Below are 18,338 nucleotides of genomic sequence, written 5' to 3'. Positions count from 1 at the left end.
CATTTTTGGTTTTTTACTGTTTCCTAAGTCACGGACCGGGCGCTAATGACCATAGCAAAAAAAAAAAAAAAAAAAAAAAAAAAGGGAAGCTATACTGCTGAGTGAACATTCATTCTTAATGCTTTTATTATTTGTTCTCATGAACTTCAGTTATTTTCATTACTTTTCTTTACTGCTTGCTCTGCACACAGGTCAAATGACATGGGGGAATAGACTGGAATCTTGTTTCACTCCATTATCAGGTACTGAGGGGGGAAAAAATAGTTTTCGTGCCGACTTTACTTTCCTTTTCTAGGACCAAATGAGGTGGCACACTGGTTAGTGCAGTGGACTCTCATTCAGGATAACGACAGTTCAGATCTCCGCATGCGATCATCCTGATTTGGGTTTCCTGTAATTTCTCTAAATCACTTCAGGCAATTGCCGGAATAGTTCCTTTGAAAGATTATGGACAATTTCCTTCCCTCTCCTTGGAACATCCCAAGCTTGTGCTCAATCTCTAATGACCTTGTTGCCAACATGGCATTAAATCCTAAGCTTCCTTCCTTCCTTGTCTAGTGTGCTCATTAATGTACTCTGGTGCAAAGATATTTAGCATAAAGCAAGAAATTGAGAATCACAGTTAATTCAAAAGAAAATTAAAAATACACATCTTTACCCACTCTTACCACAAATCCTTCGAATACCTAAATTTGAGTTTTGATGTTCTGGTAGCTGTATCTCAAGTACCTGTCTTGGTTTTAAAGCTGCATCACAAATAGTAATGGATCATGACCAGGGTTGAGTGTTTACTGATATAAGTAACTTTTCTTTGGTAAATACCTGTGTAATCAAGTAATATTAAGTAGCAATATGAGGTAAACAGCAACTATCTAGTGTTGCTGAAGAGTCAGCAGCTGTTTCCAAAGTATCATCTTTCTTTCTAATGAACTTGGTTAAATTGTGTTGAAACAATTGTGAGAACTGTTAGCTTTATACAGTATAGTAGTAGTTTCATGTTAATATTGTATATGGATTAAGTTACCACAGTTTGCTTGTCATTTATTAGTGTACTAGTAAACCCATAATTGTGTAAACAATCAAGACCCCATGTATACACTGGATGAATATAGTCTGGATAATTTGCACCCAATTTTAAACAAAAGTTTTTCATTCATCTCTACATCTACATACGTACCATACAAGCCATCATACAACGCATAGTGGAGAGGACTCGCAAATAGAGTGAGGGAAAAACGACTGTCTGTAGGCCTCTGTATGAGCCCTAATTTCTCGTATCTTATCTTTGTGGTCCTTATGGGAATTGTATATTGGTGCAGTAGAATCATTCTGAAGTCGGCTTCAAATGTCAGTTCTTTAAATTTTCTCAATAGTGTTCCTTGCAAAGAACATCGCCTTCCCTCCAGGGACTCCCCTTTGAGTTCCTTAAGTATCTCCATATACTTGCCTGTCGTTCGAACCTACTGGTATCATATCTAACAGTCTGCCACTGAATTGGTTCAAACTGACTTGGTGCAGATCTGAAACACACTAGCAGCACTCAAGAATAGGTTGCAGTAGCATATTATAAGTGGTCTCCTTTACAGATGAACCACACTTTCTTAAAATTCTTCCAATAAAGCTAAGTTGACTATTCATCTTCCCTACCACAATCCTCACATGCTTGTTTCATTTCATATCACTTTGCAATGCTACACCAAGATATTTAAATGACATGACTGTATCGAGCAGGACACTATCAATGCTGTATCTAAACATTACGGGTTTGTTTTTCCAACTCTTCCATATTAACTTAAACTTTTCTACAGTCTAGTTGACATTCATCATACTGACTAGAAATTTTATATTAAATTATCATGTATCGTCCTACATCTTTGTGTACGCCACAGCATCATCAGCAAATAACCACAGACTGCTGCCCATCCTGTCCACCAGATCATTCGTGTATATAGAGAATAACTGCAGTCCTATCACACTTCCCTGGGGCATTCTGGGTGATACCCTCATCTCTTTTGAACACTCTTCGTCGAGGGCAATTTACTGGGTTCTGATACTTTAGAAATATTCAAGTCACTCTCATATCTTGGAACCTATTCCATATGCTCATACTTTTGATAACAGTTTGCTGTGTGGCATTGTGTCAAATGATTTTTGGAAGTATAGAAATATGGAATCTGCCTGTCACCCCTCATCCATAGACCGCAGTGTATCACGTGAGAAAATGCTGAGCTGAGTTTCGCACAGTTGATGCTTTCAAAAACCTTGCTGATGGGTGGATGTAAGTTCTTCGGTTTCTAGGACATTTATCATATTCAAACTAAGAATATGTTCAAGTTTTGCAGCAAACCAATGTTAAGGATATTGGTCTGTAATTTTATGGGTCCGTTTGTTTATCCTTTTTATATACAGGAGTCACCTGTGCTTTTTTCCAGTCACTTGGGGACTGGAAAAAAGCACAGGTGACTCCTGTATATGAGAAGGGTAAACAAACAGACCCACAAAATAACAGACCAACATCTTTAACATTGGTTTACTGCAGAACTCTTGAACGTATTCTGAGTTCATATCTGATAAATGCCTTTGCACTGGGCAAGAGATTCACAATACAGAATGTTTATGTTGTTGTACCTCCTGTAGCATGTGTCGTACAAAGATAAAATTTTGCTGGTACATTAAGTGGTGTGTGTCGATACCGCCTGCAAAGTATGTTGCGATTAGAGTTAGTAGTAAAGAAGCACTAAATCAGAATGTCCTCCCTTATGCTGAAGCTTGAGTGCACAAACAGTGAAAATATAGTAAGCGATCAGCTCTTTTTCTTTCATTATTTTGTAGCGTATCAGCAAGAAAGTCTAGTAAAGGTTTGAAACTATGCATAAAGATTGTTGGAAGTTGCCAGCTGCTCTCATTCTCAGATGCTGGATGAATACAGTGTGGATCTTTGTGTGCCATCAGTTAATCTGCCTCAAGATATATGTACATACAGTTTCTAACTGTTATACTTCTCTTATTGTCAACGAACTTCCAGCATTCTGGAATAATTGAAGCTCAGCATCTTCTGTTTATCAGTACAATGAAAAAAAAAAAAACAGCCAAAGCTGCAAATTTCACTTTTTTTTATTCACTCGTCTACTAGTTTCAGGCCAAGGGTTGATTTTCAAATCGACGTAACATTTTTGATTATTTTAAGATTATATGAAAATGGGTCGCGGCCTGAAACTAGTCATCGAGTGAATAAAAAAAATTGAGGTTAGCAACTCTGGCTGGTTTTTCGTTGTTCTCCTATTGTGTTAAGCTTTTAACATAAGATTATAGCTCTTAATGAGTAGATTATGATGGAATTTTAAATTTTTTAATTTGGTCAATAATTATACAAAATACTGAAAATGGAATTAGAGAGGCAGCGTGTAACTGTTGCCACATTCCCAGGATAGGTACGTAGTAATACAGATAGCTTAACTCGTGACACATCCCAGAAGGTTCTCATTCTTGATCGGATCCACAGGACATGATGAACTTCGTATCCATGATTCTTAGAATTGTAATCTGTTTTCTGTGTAATATAAATAATGATTCACTCCCAGTATTTTTTCTGTGATAACTACAGAAATTCGGTGTGTGTCAAAAGTGTTTTGTCAAAATCCACAAACACTATAAGTGAGTGATGGTCTTTCTTCAGTCTGTCTTCAAAGATAAGTTAGTATTGCCTTGCACATCAGTCTTTGTCTAAGTCAATTTCTATCAGTCACACCATTCTCCTATGAATAACTTGTGTTAACATTTTGGAGCTACGAGTCATTAAACTTATTTTGTAATAAGTCACACCCGTGAGTATGTACCTTCTTTCCCATAGGGATTATTACATTCTTCTTGAAGTTTGAGGGTATTTCACATATCTCTTAGATCAAGAAAACCATGTAGAATAGTTTTGTAGTGGTTGGAGGCCACCCCCCCCCCCCCCCCCCCCCCCAGGAACTGGATAATTAAGTGAGAATGCATATGAAGATTATGGGCACAGGTCAGGTCTGTGGACTATTACTATTACTGTGTCAGTGGGATATGACTATGTCTGTGGGATATGCTGTTTATTTTAGACTTTTCCCCCTAAGTTAATTAAAGTCAGCATTTGTGTTATTTTTTTGGTAGTGGAGGGTATTTCCCCTTCTTTTCACTTTACTCAACGTTCTGTTGTATACCGGCTCTACCTATGTCCTTACAAAAGAGTCATCCTGTGAACGGTCGTCTTTTTTTTTAGGTGCAATGTTTCCTGCATCTGATCAAGCAGCAGATCTGCCTAAGTGGACAGGCATCCAGGAAAGCAACTGGAAAGCAGTTAAATAAAGCTTGAAATTTTGTGAAATTTATTGCTATTTTCGAAACTTACATTTCATGCTACTTTATTTTCCAAAGCTCAGCAGAAAAATTTGGAGATTAATGTTTGCAAAAGTATAAAAAGATTTTACTGAAATGTGTTTGGCAGTGTATGTGTGTGTGTATGTGGGAGGGGGGGGGGGGTTGCTGGGGGAGGGGATCAAGGCATTGGGACCCATGCCACTATGCCACTGCTCCGTCCCTCCCCTTTGCACCCACACTTGATACAATGTCCATTTATTACTGTGTGGTTTGGGACCATTACCAGGTGGAATTAATGGGGGATAAAGAAAAAATTTAAAGAAAAGCAGCTCATTTTGTTTTATTGCGAAATGGGGGAGAGAGAAGGGAGATAGTCACAGATATGATAAATGAATTGGCATGGCAGGATCTTTTCATGAAATTTCAGTCCCCATCTTTCTCTTCAGAATGCAAAAAAAAAAAAGGGGGGGGGGCAGTGCACCATGAAGGAATCATCCTAATGGGTAGGAAATCAGCTGATGTGATGTATATGTACACACAAACAAATGGTTACAGTTTCATAAAAATTGGGTGTTGTATTCAGGAGGGAGCTTCACAAATTGAGCGATTCAGAAACGCATTGGTCCACGTGTACCGCTAATGCGAACAGTTATTTGGCTTGACCTTGATGGATAGAGTTGTTGGATGTCCCCCTGAGAAATATCGTGCCAAATTCCGTCCAATTGGCACCTTAGATCATCAAAATCCCAAGCTTGTGGAGGGCCCTGCCCATGATGCTCCAACAGTTCTCACTCAGGGTGAGATCCAGCACACTTGCTAGCCAGTGTAAGGTTTGGCAAGCACAAAGACTCCCATGGCGTGCAAATGGGCATTTTCTTGCTGAAATGTAGGCCCGGGATGGCTTGCTGTAAAAGGCAAGAAAACTGAGCGTAGAATATGGTCATGTACTGCTGTGCGGTAGGGGTGCCACAGATGACAACCAAAGGGATCTTGCTATGAAAAGAAATGTCACCCCAGATTGTCACTCTGATTGCCGGTCCATATGGCATGCAACAGTCAGATTAGAGTCCTGGCCCTATCTGGTGTGACTCCAGACGTGTCTTTGGTGGTCATTGGGGTCAATTCAAAGTGAGACTCATCACTGAAGACAATTTTATTCCAGTCATGGAGATTACAGGCTGAGAACGCCTCTGAAAGTGCCCCGGACCCCGGTGGAATATCAACTGTCACCCGTCATACAGCCCAACAATCAGGAGTGATGGTCTGGGGTGCCAGGTCTTTTCATAGCAAGACCCCTTTAATTGTCATCCACAGCACTTTTACTGTTCAGTACATGGGCAATATTCTATGCCTGATGTTCTTCATGGCAAGTCATGGATTTATAGTTCAGCAAGATAATGCCTGTTTGCGCATGTTGAGAGTTTCTACTGCTTGTTTTCATTCTTGTCAAACCCGACCTTGGCCAACAAGCTCTTGATGATCTAATGTGTCAATTAGACAAGAGTTTGCCATGATACCCCCTCAGGAGTACATCCATCTACTATACTGATAAATGCCTTTTCTTCCTTGGAGTGTGTATTGTTGACTTCTGACCATGCTTGTAAAATAAGAGAGAGCAGAGCCCACATGGAAACATCTGGGTGTTCATGTTTCCCATGAGCTATTCAAGAATAGAACCATTGAGAAATATTCTGAAAGTGCTTGTATGAACTTTCTGCCAACCACTCAAGTGTGAATTGCAGAGTAATGATATAGCTTTCCTCCAGATGTCGTGTTTCAGCTTACGTCTTTCTGTGTTGAGTCAGCTTCTTATCACGGTACTGCATAAATCAGCTCATTTTCTTCCACTGTATATTCCTTCCCCATTGCAAAAATGTGTTATTTGTCTTACTCCTGACGATAAGCTTGATTTTTCTTCTGCGTTTGTGTTTAGCAGATGATTTTTCCCTCCAAAGTCTGTGTATGCTGTTGTGACACCATATATGAGCACTTCGTAGAATAAGGATGTAGATGTAGAACTTCGTAAGGCATAAGCAGCCAGTGACATTTGTCAGAATGAGGCTGCAGCGTGTAATAGCAAAAGTTTGTTCTTTGTGTGGGTGTGTTTTGTAACTCTTGATGTGTGTAGCCTAAATAGTGTTGATGGTGATTGTGCAGTTAAAAAGTGTGTCTGTCCACTTCTGATTGACCAGTTGTCCACATCCACTGATTATGCAGTAAACAGTGCCTCAATGCCTTTCAGCCGAGTCGTGTAGCCCAGCTCTCGCAGCACTCTGAGCTGTCGTGCAGTGGTCTGATGTGTGTAGGCGATGCGAGCAGACTGCATGTGATCGATTTGAATTGCTTCTGTGTTGTTCTGAAAGGCATTGCTGACACCAGAGGTGTAATGTGAAATTTTTATAAGTTGATAGCCTAATGATTCAGCATGTGTGATTGTCCTGTACAAACTTAAGTGGGGTATTGTCGTGGAGCAAAAACACCACCTCAGACATCTTCGCACCACACATCACCTTGTCAGCTTCAGAATAATCTTGTCAGAAGACTTTGGGAGTCTGATCATGTGGCAGTTTGTCCCGTACAGGTGTAATATCATGCTCCCCCCCCCCCCTCCCCCCCCCCCCAAAAAAAAAAAAAATGCTCAGCATAACGTTGTATGATGACTGTTGGGGATTCACCTTTTTCAGAAGTGATGAATGCGTGTTCTCGCTGCTCACTTTGCTCCTTGGTTTGGGATCATAGTGATATGCCCAGCACTTGTCTATAGTGATTGGGCAGCTACAGAAGTCACCTGAATTGGCTGAACACAGCTGCAATACATCTGCTGCTCTGCTAGTTTGGTAGAGGTTGGAAGGTGTGAGCAGTTGTTATTTTGTTGTGTTCAAAATGTTGTTTGAGATACTGGAAACAGATTAGTGACTGATTTTCACTTTTCCTACTTCAGTTCCAATGTGATGCACCAGTCTTTGAGCAGCAGGACCTCCAATTATCCTGCGATTCCCAGTTCTTCTCTATGAGATGGTCTACCACTCTGTTCTATGTCAGTGAAGAAATTTTAGTGTGTACAGAGAATGCAAACATTTACCTGCAGACAAACAAAAAGTAATTGCCTAACATGAATTTTCTAAGTGATAATATAAGTTCTTACTACCTCACGAAAATAGCATTGATTTGTGGGCTACTTGCACATTTTTGCCAGTGTCTGTTGATACTGATTTAGGCAATAAAGTTATCTTACCACACACTTGGTCACATCTACGTTGTGTACATACTCGCCAAGTCACTTTACAGTCATTGATAGAGGGGACATTGTTCCATACAAGTCATTTCCCTTCCTGTTCCACTTGTAAATGGGCAAGGGAGAAACGGCTGTCTATATGCCTCTGCACAAGTGTTAATTTCTCTTACCTTATGTGTGTGGTCCCTACGCAAAATCTATGTTTGCGGCAGAAGAATCTTCAAATGTTGGATCTCTAAATTTTCTCAATAGTGTTCTGCAAAAAAAAAAACATCACCTTCCCACCCCCCGCTCCCGAGGATTCCCATTTGAGTTCCCAAAGCACCTTCTTAATACTTGTGTGTTGTTCAAATTTGCTTGTAACAAATCTAGCAGCCCGCCTCTGAATTGCTTCAGTGTCTTCCTTTAACACTTTCAACACTGCCCTCTTTACACCCGGCACTTGGCTGTGAACTGGCATATTTAATGGATGTTTGAAATTAGATTGCAAAGAACAGGAAAATGATAGGAATATGGTTCTTGCATCATTAAAAAGGAAAAAGTAAGAGCTTTACATGATAGTGAATTTATTTTACAATATAAAATACAAATGGGTGTTATAATTAAAAAAAAACACAAATATTGTGGATAAAAAAGTTTTACATGATCTCTCTCTTGAGTAATGCCATTATTAGTGTATCTAACTTTAAAACAAAATATCACTTGACTGTCTTAACTGCCAGTACCTGTAAACTAGAGTATTTTAATAGTTCAGATGTAATTAGCCTTCGTGTGAAAATTCAGGAAACACTGTGGGACGCAAAGGCCAACGCCACAGTCCTTGTACCACCATCCACTTCCTTCCTGATGCGCTTACCCGTCTCTTTCTTCCCCCTGTCTGAACATACTTTGCAGTACCTAGTAGTATTCACCTTGTTTGCAGTGGGTGGGACCTTCTCTGGAAAGTGCCTTGCAAATGTCCTCTCAATTTGTGAGGATGAAGCGGCTTGTTGCTGAAAAATATTTCCGCCCTTCTCAGCCAATTTCTTCCCCACTCTGTGAATAAAGTCTGCGAGGAATACATTCTATCTAGTGTTCTGTTTATATAAAATAAAAGTGTTGACAGTTGACACTATAAACAAGTGGAAAAACAGCTTTTACCACCACTCAAAGTTTTTCTGGCAAACGGGCTCTTCACTTTATGAACAATTGAGACATATACACACCTGAATCGTCACTTGTACTTTCGCCTGGAGAGTACAAATCCTCTTTGTCAGAATCATCAACTTCAGATCCTTCATCTCCATAAAGAATATCTAAGATCTCTGCCTCCGTCAACTCGCTGCGCGATATTTTCACGATCGTAAACGCCTGTGAATGAACTGCAGGTAACTTCGACTTTGCAGTGCTCACAGCCGCTCCCAGGATGAGATAGCCAATAAGTGCTTGCCTCTTGCGGAAGAAGAATGAAATACGTCCACATTAGTTGACGAAACTGCTTCGGAGACGCGCTAAACGCGCTTACGGAGCCAAATAAAGGCTCGCCAGTAGGGTATACAGGCGCCATCGCCAACGTCAGGGCGGCCGCGCCCGTATGGGGTATGGGCACCGTGCTGTAAGTGTTAATCCGACCTGATGGGATCCCAAACACTTGAGCAGTACTCAAGAATCGACTGCACTGATATTTTACATGCGGTTTATTTTACAGATGAAGCATGCTTTCCTAACACGCTCCCAATAAACTGAAGTCTACCATTTGCCTTCCCCACTACAGTCCTTCCAAGCTCGTTCCATTTAATATCACTTTGCAGTGCTACACCTAGATGTTCAATTTATTTGTATCAATTAGCGCACTACTAAAGCTGTATCCAAACATTGCAGTTTCTTCCCCTTCTGCATTAACTTAAAATTTTCTGCTTTTAGTACTAGCAGCCATTCATCAAACCATCTAGAAATTTTGTCCATGTGACTTCCTACATTCATTCAATGACGACACCTCCCTTACACCACAGCAACATGAGCAAACAACTACAGGTTGTTGCCCAACCTGTACAATAGATCATTTATGTATATAGAAAATAATAGCGGCCCTATCACTCTTCCCTGATGATGCCCTATCTCATGAACATTGGCCATTGAGGGCAGCATGCTGGGTTCTATTATTTGAGCAGTCTTCAAGCCACTCACGTATCTGGAAACCTGTTCCATATGCTTGTACCTTCGTTAACAGTGTGCAGTGGATCACTGTATCAAATGCTCTTCAAAAATCTAGAAATATGGAACCTGCCTGTGAGAAAAGGGCGAGCTCAGTTTCACACGAGTGTTGCTTTGCAAATCCATTCTGATTTGTGGTCAAAAGTTTTTCTGTCTCAAGAACATTTATTATATTCAAACTGAGAATATGTTCAAGAATACTGCAGCAAACCAATACTAAGGACATTGGTCTGTAATTTTGCGGGTCTGTTCTTTTACCCTTCTTATATACAGGAACACCTGTACTTTTTTCCAGCTGCTTGGGACTGTGTGTTGGGCAACTACGAAAGGAACCAGTGCCAGAGAGTACTCTTTGTAAAACTGAACTGGGATTCCATCCAGACCTGGCAACTTATTTGTTTTAAAATGTTTCAGTTGCTTCTCTGCTCCATGGATGCTTGTTACTATTCCTCCATACCTGAGTCAGTGCAATGGTCAAACAATGGTATGTTTGGATGATTCACCTGTGTGAACGATTTCTTTTCCTATCGCTGTTGCCACACCAGAATGGTCAGTGAGTGAATGGACAGAAGGCTTCTTAGGCTGCTTAGCTGTTATACATTGTACCAGAATTTTCTCAGCTTCTTGGCAAGATCTTTTGCCAGGGTACGAGGGTGGTAGTTGTATACTGAAGTGACTACAAAAACCGTGGGATATCTTCTAATTTTGTGTAGGACCTTCTTTTGGCTGGCAGCAGCTGGATGTGGCATGGACTTGACAGGTCATTGGAAGTCCTGAGCAGAAATATGGAGTCACCTTGTCTCTATAGCCATAACTGCAAAAAATGTTGCCAATGTAGGGTTTTTTTCCATGAACTGACCTCTTGATTATGTGTAACAAATGTTTGTTGGGATTTGTGTCAGGTGATCTGGCTGGACAGTGTGTTTCTCAAACCAGCCTTAAATAATTGTGGCATGGCGCACACTGTCATCTGAAAAAATTCCATCATCGTTTGGGTATATGAAGTCCATGAAGGGCTGCAGGTAGTCTCCAAGCAGCCAAACATAACCATTTCCAGTCAGTGACCCAGACCATTCCCTCTAAAGACAGGCCACTGTCAGCTTGTACAGTACCTTGTTGGCAGCCTGTGTCCACAGATTCGTGGCGTGTGTGCCACATTGAAACCCTACTGTCAGTTATTATCAACTGAAATTGGGACTCATCTGACCAGACTACTATTTTCCAGTCATCTGGGATCCAGCTGGTATTTGCCATGAGCCCAGGAGAGGTACTGCGGCAGTGTTGTGCTGTTAGCAGAGGCACTTGCTTTCGTAGCCTATTTACATCAAATTTCAATGCACTTTCCTAGCGGACATGTTCATCGTACATCCCACATTGATGTCTGCTGTTATTTCATGCTGTGTTGCTTGTCTGTTACCACTGACAACTCTATGCAAACATCGCTACTGTAGGTTGTTAGATGAAGAGCATCGGTGGTGAGAGGTAATGCCTGAAATTTGGCATACTCGACACACTCTTGACACTGTGGATTTCGGAATATTGAATTCCCTGACAATTTCTGAAACAGAATGTGCCATACATCTAGCTCCAACTACCATTCCGCGTTCAAAGTCTGTTAATCCCTGTAGAGTGGCCATAATCTCACTGGAATTCTTTTCACGTAAATCAACTGAGTACAAATTATGGCTCTGCCAGTGCACTGCCCTTTTACACCTTGTGTATGTGATACTTCAGTCATCTTCTAACCCGTGACTTTTGTTACCTCAGTGTATGCTTCACTCATGATCTTTTCCCAGACACACAAATCTCTGCTAAATTTTGTGCATTCTCTTTGAACCGAGAGTGCAATGCTCTTTGTTTCTTCAGCATTTTCTGAATTTTGGTATTAAACCACAGTGGTCTTTTCCTTCCTAATCCGTGTACTCAGCACATACTTCTATAGAATACAGTTTACAATGTGTTTAAACTTTGCCTATAGTTTCTTATGCTTCTGCATATTTAATGCATGTGGAAAATTTCCCAAAATTCTGTTCCGTCAAATTCTGTGCCTTCTCAGTGCCAAGTTCTTGAATAATGTTGGATTGGACTTGACCTAGTACCAAACCAGGTCATGCAGTGGTTAACATCCTGGACTTGACCTCAGAAGGTTTTCCATGGCTCCTCGTAATTGTTTAAGGCCGTCCAGTTTCCTCCCAAGTCGTGCTCTGTCTGTAGTGACATTAAACCATAATATTCCTTCCTTTTTGCACTTTCCAGTATAGCATCAATTAAACAGTTAAAGTTGTCAGTAACAAGATTCAAATCTTTCTCTGATGGTTTTGTTTTAAAGCTACCAAAATTTTAATCCATCAGGTGTTAATTTATGTGAGTTTTTTCTTTTCTTATTTTTCAGAATCCACAAGATAAACTACATTTATTAATATGGGTGATATACATGTTCATAAGGGAAGCTGGAGAGAATACAAGCAAATTAATGTTTCTATGTCAGTGATGTTATTTCTGATTGTTTGGTAGTTCTTTATAATAAAATACAATATTTATGCCAATAATGCAGTTGAGTCCTTTCCAAAAATAGTCTCATACATTTTCTTCAGGGTGTATAAGCTGTGATGTTACTATAGCATAACGTACACTCGTCTGTTGCACTCACTGTCACAATTCATTCCCAAGAACAGTATTAACAAATATTCAGTATGAAAATGTTAACATACAACTCTCCTCTCATGTATTTGTTTTAATCTTCTATCTTCTATTTCTCATTCAAGATGGTGGCCACTGAGCATGAGCTTGATAGCTTTAAACATCTGCTTACATATGAAAAATTAAGCACAGTTTGGCTGTATGCTGTATGCTTCTCCAGTCTTCCCATAGTCTCTGTCAGACCATAGGAGGTGAACACTCATATTCCAAGCAGAACCTCCCAAGGGTGGGAAATTGCACAAGATGGAAATGACAATTACAGGCTGTTGCTATTTGGCTGTATTAACATAAACTCTCCCCCCCCCCTCCCCCCTCCCCCCCCCCTCTCTCTCTCTCTCTCTCTCTCTCTCTCTCTCTCTCTCTCTCTCTCCCCCCCCTCCACCCACCCCCTGCCCCCTTCCCTCCCTTCCAAAAACACACACACACACACACACACACACACACACACACACACACAAATAAATTAACTGATGATGACACTTAGCTCATTCTCAGTAGCCATCATATTTACTGAGAAACATTCATGTGGCATTGTGGTCATGTAACTCTCAATTACACGAGTTTTTGGATATCTGGCATTACAGAAGATTGAAGACTCATTATTAATGTAATATTGAATGTTGTGAGTTATGATCTTAACGTATTTTTTCTCCCTTTTGTGTGTTACAGCGGAACCCAATAAACTTCTTCAGATAAATGGTGCTCGAGATGGTCCTCTCGCTGTGCCAACTACGTAAGTCAGTGTTTTCAAAGTTGTCTTTCCTTGTTTTATATTTTGTAATATATCCTCATGCTATAAGGATGGTTAAAATGAAAACATTAAAAGTGCAACAAAATTCCCAAAAGTTGTGTTGTCAGTTTGGTTGTTGGCAGGAGTTATCTGTGTCTTTCAACCAATGATCAGCAATTGACAGCCTGCTGTCGCATCGCAGAAAAGGAAGCTGTCAGTGCGAAGATCGCTGTCCCAGTGTAACTTGTATTGTGTTGGAGCAACACTGTGTGATCCATTTTTATTTTAGTAGGAAAAATGTTAGACCTTTGGTAATGTGTCCCAGGATGATAGAATAGTACAGTGTTTCATGTATGTCCCTGCAGCAAGTGTAAGAGTGGCACAAAAAGTTTAAGATGTGTAACTCCTGTGGATGATGCTCCACACCCTGGCCAGGCACTATGAATAGTGACGAATGAAAAGATTGGCGCAGTGGAAGAGCTTGTGAAAGAAAACGTGTATTAGTGTAAACAAAGTAGCCCTTATCTAGGATATTAGTAGTGTTTCAGCTCACAGTATGGTCCATTATGTGCTGCATTTCGGTGAAATGTCCTCAGGATGAGTGTGAGTTCAGTTGACTACTGAATTGAGAGATCCATGTGTCAGTGCATATGAAGAACTTACACGTTGTGTGCAGATCGAAGGTAACAGATTTTGAAATAGGATTGTTACTGGGTATACAATTATCAAACTGAAACGAAAAGACCAAGCAAAGAATTGTTCTGCAACCCTACATAAAAAAAAGAAGAAGAAGAAGAAAAGAAAAGAAAAAGAAGAATTGCACTTAACCTTCCACAAGAAAAGTCGTACTCGCTCCCTTTTGGGGTATCAATGGGGTAATTTTGGAGACTGATGTAGCAAGAGGATTAACAGTCACCAGTAAGTCATACTCAAACCTGTTGCAAATCACATCTCCCCTGCAATCAAGAGTAAATGATGATGACTTTTGAAGGATCGTGTTCTGTTGCAACTCAATATTGCTCATCCCCTTACTGCCTGTTCAACCGTAACAACGGTAAGGGATGTGAAATTTGAATGTCGAACACCCACTTAACTAGTCAGACCTCACACTGAGTGCTCTGATGGCTCACAGAAGCGATGAAGGCAAGCATTTCAGAAACAGTGAAAAACTCAGAACTGCTGTGCTCAAGGAGCGGCCTTCAGGATCAAAAGAATTCTTCTCAGGAGGAATCCACTTAATTTTTGAACTGGTGGAATCCACGCATTACACATCATGGGAACTTTGCCAAAAAATGATCTCTCTGTTATTTTTCTGCATTACCTGATTTGCATAATAATAAATAATTCAAGTTTTCATTTGAAGCACCTTTCTGTGTTGTGAAGAAAAAAACGACTAGTATAAGACAGCTTGGCTCTTAGTGACATGTAAATGACCTGTAGCATTATAAAGCCAGTTCTTGACCTTGTAGCCAGGTGTGAATGTGCTCCTGGCACAATCTCATTTTGTTTCTTACCATTATTTTAGAATCTCAGTTTGGATGAAGAGCAGCATTTTATTCAAGTTGCAAATGACCAACAGCTATTTACACTACTGGCGATTAAAATTGGTACACCACGAAGATGACATGCTACAGATGCGAAATATAACAGACAGGAAGAAGATGCTGTGATATGCAAATGATAAGCTTTTCAGAGCATTCACACAAAGTTGGCGCCGGTGGCAATGCCTACAATGTGCTGACATGAGGGAAGTTTCTAACCGATTTCTCATACACAAACAGCAGTTGACCGGCATTGCATGGTGAAACGTTCTTGCGATGCCTCTTGTAAGGAGGAGATATGCGTACCATCACGTTTCCAACTTTGATAAAGGTCGGATTGTAGCCTATCACGATTGCGGTTTATCGTATCGCAACATTGCTGCTCGCGGTGGTCGAGATCCAATGACTGTTAGCAGAATATGGAATCGGTGGGTTCAGGAGGGTAATACGGAACGCGGTGCTGGATCCTAACAGCCTCGTATCACTAGCAGTCGAGATGACAGGCATCTTATCCGCATGGCTGTAATGGATCGTGCAGCCACGTCTCGATCCCTGAGTCAACAGACAGGGACGTTCGCAAGACAACAACCATCTGCATGAACAGTTAGACGACGTTTGCAGCACCATGTGGACTATCAGCTTGGAGACCATGGCTACGGTTACCCGTGATGCTGCATCACAGACAGGAGCACGTACGATGGTGTACTCAATGACGAACCTGGGAGCACAAATGGCAAAACGTCATTTTTTTGGATGAATCCAGGTTCTGTTTACAGCATCATGATGGTCACATCCATGTTTGGCGACATCACGGTGAACACACATTGGAAACGTGTATTCGTCATTGCCATACTGGCGTATCACCCGGCGTGATGGTATGGGGTGCCATTGGTTACACGTCTCGGTCACCTCTTGTTCACATTGACGGCACTTTGAACAGTGGGCGTTACATTTCAGATGTGTTACGACCTGTGGCTCTACCCTTCATTCGATCCCTGCAAAACCCTACATTTCAGCAGGATAGTGCACGACCACATGTTGCAGGTCCTGTACAGGCCTTTTGGATGTACGACTGCTGCCATGGCCAGCACATTCTCCAGATCTCTCACCAATGGAGAACGTCTGGTCAGTGGTGGCCGAGCAACTGGCTTGTCACAATATGCCAGTCACTACTCTTGATGAACTGTGGTATCGTGTTGAAGCTGCATGGGCAGCTGTACCTGTACATGCCATCCAAGCTCTGTTTGACTCAATGCCCAGACATATCAAGACCGTTATTATTGCCATAGGTGGTTGTTCTGGGTACTGATTTCTGAGGATCCAAGCACTCAAATTGTGTGAAAATGTAATCAAAAGTGGTTCAAATGGCTTTGAGCACTATGGGACTTAGCATCTGAGGTCATCAGTCCCCTAGAACTTAGAACTACTTAAACCTAACTAACCTAAGGACATCACACACATCCATGCCCGAGGCAGGATTCGAACCTGCGACCGTAGCAGTCGCGCGGTTCCGGACTGAAGTGCCTAGAACCGCTTGGCCACAAAATGTAATCACATGTCAGTTTTAGTATAATATATTTGTCCAATGAATACCCATTTATCATCTGCATTTCTTCTTGGTGTAGCAATTTTAATGACCAGTAGTGTATTTAGTTAGCTAGTTTTATGTTCCATGATAAATTGTCACAATGTGGAATGAGTCATTTCATATTCACATCTCTAATTAATTTGTAAATATACGAGGTATGTTAAAAAAAAAGAAGTCCAGAACTTCGTCCATAAAATTTTTCTACACTTACCTTTTACTTATTATGCATGGTCTCCTTCAAAACTCTCTCTTTCACAATTAATACACAGCTTCCAATGCTGTTTCCATTTCCGGAAGCAACCTTGGTACGCCTCTTGCTGGATCACATGAAGCACTGTCTGTGGCTTTCTGTTATCTCGTCTATCATTGCAAATCTTTGTCCTTTCAACGGGGTATTCAACTTTGGCAGGAAAGAGTAGATAGGATAAGGCAGCAGAGTGATTTTTGTTTTTGTGCAGTAGTTATGCACCGAACAGGGATGAATGTGCAGGTGTGTTATCGTGATGCGAGAGTCATGAATTGTCCCTCCATATTTAAGGCTGTTTCTTCTCACATTTTCTCACAGGTGTCTCATCACGTCCTGGTAGTACCATCAATTAACAGTCTGTCACAGTGGTATGAATTCATGATGAACTAATCCTTCAAAGTTAAAGAAAACTATCAGTGTGGCTTTGACATTTGACCTGACCTGACGAGCTTTTTTTGGTCTAGGAGAACCTTTCCTGACCCATTGTGATGATTGAACCATGGTCTCAGCATCATAACCTTAGATCCATGTCTCATCGCCAGTTATGATTCTCTTAAGGAACATATCTTTCTCATTTGCACGAGCCAAAAGCTCTCCACACATTGGGAGGCAAATGTCTTTCTGGCCGTGACTCGTGAGCTGTGGGACGAACTTGGCAGCAACACGGTGCATTCCAAGATGCAGTGTCAGGATTTCATGATGTGTTCCAACTGAAAAATTTACATTCTTTTGCAATCTCTCAGACAGTCACTCTTCGATTGGCACGCACAGTTTCGTCGATGTTCCTGACGTGAGTGTCGTTGGTAGACGTCGAAGGACATCCTGAATGAGGATCATTTTTAACTTCTGTCTGCCCATTTTTAAACCGTGTGAACCATTCGTAACACCAAGTGCCCATCACCGTAGGCTTTCTGCTTCATTTGGTGTGTCTCTGTAGAGGTTTCCTTGAGTTTCATGCAAAATTTAATGCAGATGCGTTGCTACTTCTAACTGTGCCATCTCAAAATTCGCAAACTGTGCGACACAATATTCTACTCAATACAGCGCTGAACAATAACTAAGAGATATACAACACTCAAATTTCCAGCAATTACACATTAAAAACAGGTGTGTGCAGAGACGCCAACCACATTTCACTCCAACGCACCATTGGCACAAAAGTACGAATATTCTGGAATTTTTTGAACAGGCGTTGAAGCTACATGCTAAATATTTATCAGTTTGTTTCTACTTTATTTTGTTTTTAAATATACGGATGTGAGTTAGTAATTCCTACCCACCACCTTTTATGCACTGCAATTATAGAAATTCTTCTACAGAATAGGAATAGTTGTTAAGGAGAGACTTTTTCAGTTTGTTTTCAAATTTTACTTTGCTGTCTGCCAGACATTTTAGATCACTGGGTAAGTTATCAAAAATTTTTGTTGCAGCATTGTGTATTTCCTTTTGTTGTTAAGAAAACTTTAATGTGGAGTAATGAACATAGTTTTTTTTCTAGTATTGTAATTATGTACATAATTGTTCCTTTTGAACTGTAGTGGGTTATTTACAACTGATATAATACAAACAATGAAGTAGTTCATTTTAATCTGACATTATTAACATTATGAAATCTAATTAGAAAATGAAACAAAATCTTGTAATTAGCACCCAAAAGTGTCAGCTGCCTACTCCAAACAATGTGACAAAGGCAGAAACACTCACTTAAATGAAAACTATACCTGTATTGGGTGTTTCCTTTAACCTACGTATCA

The 18,338-nt window shown here is 40.6% G+C and overlaps 1 protein-coding gene across 1 annotated transcript in view; it reads left to right on the top strand.

The window, feature by feature from the left end:
- The window catches only part of LOC124718637 (pre-mRNA-processing factor 40 homolog B), a 190,435-nt gene that overhangs the window by 66,331 nt on the left and 105,766 nt on the right, over positions 1–18,338 (top strand). Inside the window, exon 3 of the mRNA XM_047244261.1 lies at positions 13,148–13,211. Within this exon, the coding sequence (XP_047100217.1) occupies positions 13,148–13,211 (64 nt within the window). The remainder of the gene's footprint in view (positions 1–13,147; positions 13,212–18,338) is intronic.

Source organism: Schistocerca piceifrons, chromosome 10 (genome assembly GCF_021461385.2).
Source record: "Schistocerca piceifrons isolate TAMUIC-IGC-003096 chromosome 10, iqSchPice1.1, whole genome shotgun sequence".
In the NCBI taxonomy this organism is placed as follows: domain Eukaryota; kingdom Metazoa; phylum Arthropoda; class Insecta; order Orthoptera; family Acrididae; genus Schistocerca; species Schistocerca piceifrons.
This window is presented reverse-complemented; position numbering and strand designations above follow the sequence as displayed.